The 2058-nt window shown below is 48.5% G+C and overlaps 1 protein-coding gene across 1 annotated transcript; it reads left to right on the forward strand.

Moving 5' to 3' along the window:
* Positions 1-887: 887 nt before the first annotated feature.
* LOC120843012 lies at positions 888-1715 on the forward strand. Its single transcript, XM_040214227.2, has 3 exons — positions 888-1119; positions 1305-1453; positions 1534-1715. Exons 1-3 carry the CDS (start codon positions 893-895, stop codon positions 1713-1715), a joined length of 558 nt encoding a protein of 185 aa, XP_040070161.2. The 5' UTR covers positions 888-892.
* The last annotated feature ends 343 nt before the right edge of the window (positions 1716-2058 follow it).

Genomic DNA, 2058 nt, shown 5'->3' on the forward strand with positions numbered 1-2058 from the left:
ATAAAGAGGTGGACATCTCTGCTGACGGGAGATTTGACTCCCCTGGGTTCTGTGCCAAGTACCTGACGTACACAGTCCATGTCGAGCAAATCAACAAGATTCTACACTCTGTCCAGGTCCAGCTAAAAGAGGCAAGTAGTCAGATTTACGTGAACCAGTTGCAACAATCTCATAATCTTTCTCTTGTGTTATGTCATCAGTTACTTCCCTGCTATGCACTATTTTGGTAAAATATTCATTTCACACTTTTTTTTAGTCTGAACAGGCCATGGCCAGTGTCAACATGGAGAAGGAGGACCTCCTCAAGCAGCTGCAATTCTTCAAGGAGAAAGGTATGTTCATGCATAGTTCGTGTATATCACTACTCGGCGGCCTTTCAGGCACTCTGTTCAAATTGGCATAATAACTTATTCTTTTGCTATCTTCCGAAACCTAATGGTGCAAGTATCAAGATCCGAACGTTGGTGACTGACCCTCACCCTGCCACACGAAAGCACATGAAGACGCACGAACCCGGGATTGACCACTTCTTTGACATATGGCACATCTCCAAAAGTAAGCAATCCTAACAGGCCATTCGTGTAGCTTTTATTTTCCAGCGATCACGCTGCAGGTTTCCCTGACACGACTCTGAATTTTAGGTGTGAAAAAGAAGCTGACAGCAGCAAGCAAACGGGCTGGATGCCAAGACCTGCAAATCTGGATCCAGACAACTACAAACCATATGTACTGGTCAGCGAGGGCTGCAGGAGGCGAAAAGAAACTGCTCATCGACATCTGGCTCAGCATGCACAACCATGTCATCAACAAACACTCGGGGCACGAAGGAACATATGGAAGGTGCCTCCATGGTGACATACCAGAGCCAACACGACCATGGGTGGATCCCAGTATGTTTTTGTTCTTCCAAATGAAGGTGGTTTTTCTAAAACATGTATCATCCTCAGACTCGCAGGCCTACAACCAATTCAAGAGCATCACTGGCAACAAACTGCTCCTGAAGGACCTTGCACAGATGTCTCCACATGGCCAGACATATGCTTTGGAGGCGTTCCACAGCGTCCTGATAGACTTCGCCCCGAAGTCCCAGGCTTTCAGCCCAGAAGGCATGCTTGCAAAGTAAGTCAACCAATTTACAATCACATTTCCTTCGTTTGGACACTTTCATCCAGTCCATTGGTTCCAATACGACAAACCTGACAGTCTCTTCCTAATGATCAGATAATGGAATTGGATTGATGCCAGAATAACCACTCTTTGTAAGTGGCACACTTTACCATCACTGAAATGTAACCATCTTGCAGGACTCGACTTGCAATCCTCCATTTCAACGAAAGCTCAAACCGCTGCCAAGCCGTCACACGAGACGGCAAGCCACGTTGGTCGGTCGTAACATCAAAAGCACGAAAGGGCCACCACACAGCACGACCAGAGATTACGGATCCCACTTACAGTGAGTATAACACTAACTGCAGTGTGAATGCCTTGTCCAGAGAGCCTAGGAATGTTATCATGCAAAGGTTTGAATTCTAGAGTATGTTGGAAAGCTCATCAAGGAGGCAATGGAGAACAGCAAACAGTGGCGGTCCCTGGCTGCTGCATCGAAGGCCAACACCGTCGTCTTCCCGGCACCGATGACTGCAGCCTACACAAGGCCTCCAAAAGAGGAACTCGTGGCAGCACGAATGTCCAGGTTCGGCCAGAGCCCCCAGTAACAACATCAAATCCCTGGTCGGGACTTCCATGCTGCCGCAGGTAAGCACACCGGAACTTGGTCCTAATCAGGGTGTAAGATAAGCAGGTGGGGAAACGGCCCATAGAAGCCTACCGCAGCGCCGAGACCGGATTGTGTACTCGTCTGCTTGCGGGTACCCCCGATTTGCAACAGATGGCGCTGCGGCGAGAGGAAAAAAATCGGAATCGGATTTGCATGGAACTTTATGGGAGAGTGCGCAAAATAAATAGAGAGCACGACAGTCTTTATTGAAAATCCACGAGAAACCATCTCCGGCAGTTTAGCCAGTCGCCACCCGTCGCCCACCTGGAGTGAGAGTCTGC

The sequence above is a fragment of the Ixodes scapularis genome, unplaced genomic scaffold (assembly GCF_016920785.2).
Source record: "Ixodes scapularis isolate PalLabHiFi unplaced genomic scaffold, ASM1692078v2 PGA_scaffold10__122_contigs__length_95168666, whole genome shotgun sequence".
Taxonomy (NCBI): Eukaryota; Metazoa; Arthropoda; class Arachnida; order Ixodida; family Ixodidae; genus Ixodes; species Ixodes scapularis.